The following is a 2,376-nucleotide window of genomic DNA, read 5'->3' on the forward strand; positions in this document are numbered from 1 at the left end:
AAAAAAAAAGTAGAAATAAAATGATCGAGATTAACAGATTCAATTTTTTTCAATTCTCAATTGTTGTAAGATTTTAATTTCAATCTCTTAATTTCTGGTGAGTGACGAACTTGCGTTTCACTTCGTGGAAGCTCGCCATCCCCCTAGGGTTCTAGAGCTACAGCTTGAGAATCACCTGGAGTCTGATGTGGTTGAGTCATTAGAACGTCTGTACAACTCCCACGAATGCTCCTCTTTAAGAATATAATTCTTTAGGGATTTTTTCGGTGCTGTTCTGAGAATAATTTTAGATTTGTCTCTGAGAGAAAAATTTTCGATTTCAAGCCATTTCCCCTCGTATGTTGGACGAAAACTGAATTTTCCATATTCTTGGCTTCGAAAGGGTTCTCGCAACCCAATTTTCATTCGATCAAATTTTTTTTTCGTATTTCCGTTAAATTGCATATACTGAGCGAGTATTTATGTTCAGTTATTTCAATCAGATGATAGGAGAATCATTATCTTGTAGTTTACTCATTCTTATCATTTTTTTTAGAACGTATGCAGGAATTTTTTTTATTTTTTTATTTCAGATGGGAAAAATTTCTGTGACGCATGGAAGACACACAGTCTTCCTTCCCATTAACGACAATGGGAACGTTGAACTGAGGGTTCTTAGAGATCATTTCCCAGAGGCCCAGGGCCTCATTTGTCGAGAAAATAAAGAAAATGTTCGAGAGCTACCTATTGTGGGACAAGAAATTATTCTTGATCCCCAAGTACAACAGTACGATGTCTACACGTGTGAGCAAAAGAATCTGGAGGAGAATATCAACGAGGGAGAAGCCAAACAAATAATCACAAATCTTGTGAAGCAATTAAGGGGAGGCAAGAAGGACGTGAATTCGACCAAATCAAAGAAGTCCCCCATCCCAAGAACTTCATCTCCGATTCAAATCAATCGTCCGACTGGTCGTCCCACATCAAAAACAGCCAAGCTTCAGTTGGGCAGGATGCATAAGTTTGAAGGTAATTTCATTCAAATAAAATCTCCACACATGGCCATGGTGACTTTGGAATTGTCACGTTCCGAAGAATATTCGACGGAAGATCTTTCCACACTGGGACAAAAGGAATTTCGGGATGAAAACCCTTGGAATTCTGACGCCAACACCTTTCACATCGGGAACTTCAGAGAGAGGTTCCTCAGAGGTTTTCGGGACAAGGATGATCAACCCTGTGATCTTTGGAAATATTTTGGATGTCGAAAACTGAATGTAACTAAACAGAAACTTTATTTGTACAGCGAGCCTCAGATTAAGTTTGAAGATCCATCAGAGGGAATCGATTCTCCAAAAGTCCAACTGACAACGTCTGGAAAGAGACCACACCCAAAAGAGCCCGATGATGGCAAACGAAGGAAAAAACAAACCACTCCACTCACATTTGCTAGCCTGAGAAGAATGACTGGAGGCGTTTCGTTCAATAATCTACTCAGTGCAGACATACCAAAATCTCCTGCACCCCAAGACTCCAAATCGACTCTTTCTGCAGCCTCTCATCCTTCAACCAGTTGTAATCCACCGAACGAAAACCAGACAGTACGAGTCTACAGAGACATCAAGAATTCAGATCGTTTGAACCTTCCCCTCCCCATTGTTTTACTGGAAGAGGATTCAAATGATACTTCTGGAACTCTACGCGACAGAAAAACAGATCACACACAAGATCAAGTTGTTCCCATCTCAGCACTACAACTCGACAATCCCACTGGACAACAACCAAGTGGAGAAGACGCATCTCCTATTGGTATCGAAACATGTTGCTTAGAAGATGCACCAGAAGTCGAAGTCTTCTATCATTGGATTAAGGAATCGCAATATACAAAGGAATTGAGTGTCAGAGAAGTTGAGAAACGAGAGCTTTTCAGCCTTCTACAAGTGGAACAAAGGGATTTGTTGGATTGTAATTTGTCCAGTTTCGAACCTCTCGAGTGGGGCTTTCGAATTTGTCGAATTGTCAGGAACAAAGAAACGTTGTTACACATCTTTTTAACCCCTGAGGGAGAGAAAGAATTTACTTTCCCATCGACAGACCTCTCGACATATCAGCCTCATACGTTGCTGTACGACTCTGGCTATCTCAATGGTTGTTGTGGTGGTGCCTTCGGTGTGGGCGCAATACCCTATTGCACAGAAGAGTGTAAACCAAAAATCAGATGGGACAAGAATGGGGAACGTTTCAAGGAGGGGACCGGTTATTATTGGCTGGATGGAGTGGTTGAACCCGATGAAATCGCAGTCTGGAAATGTTCGTGGACGTGCTCAGCATTGAATGATTCTGCTACAGTCGACGAGATATGCCAAAGTGATTCACCGGAGATTCAGAAATCTGCAG

At 41.5% G+C, this 2,376-nt stretch overlaps 1 protein-coding gene across 1 annotated transcript; it reads left to right on the plus strand.

Moving 5' to 3' along the window:
* Positions 1-572: 572 nt before the first annotated feature.
* Positions 573-2,369, plus strand: LOC114841580 (the record flags this gene model as incomplete). The annotated part of the gene is made up of 1 exon (XM_029126605.1): positions 573-2,369. A coding segment is annotated over one exon (1,797 nt), but the record flags the coding sequence as incomplete, so codon positions are not given.
* Positions 2,370-2,376: the final 7 nt, after the last annotated feature.

The sequence above is a fragment of the Diachasma alloeum genome, unplaced genomic scaffold (genome assembly GCF_001412515.2).
Source record: "Diachasma alloeum isolate Michigan unplaced genomic scaffold, Dall2.0 Dall_scaffold_00894, whole genome shotgun sequence".
Classification (NCBI taxonomy): Eukaryota; Metazoa; Arthropoda; class Insecta; order Hymenoptera; family Braconidae; genus Diachasma; species Diachasma alloeum.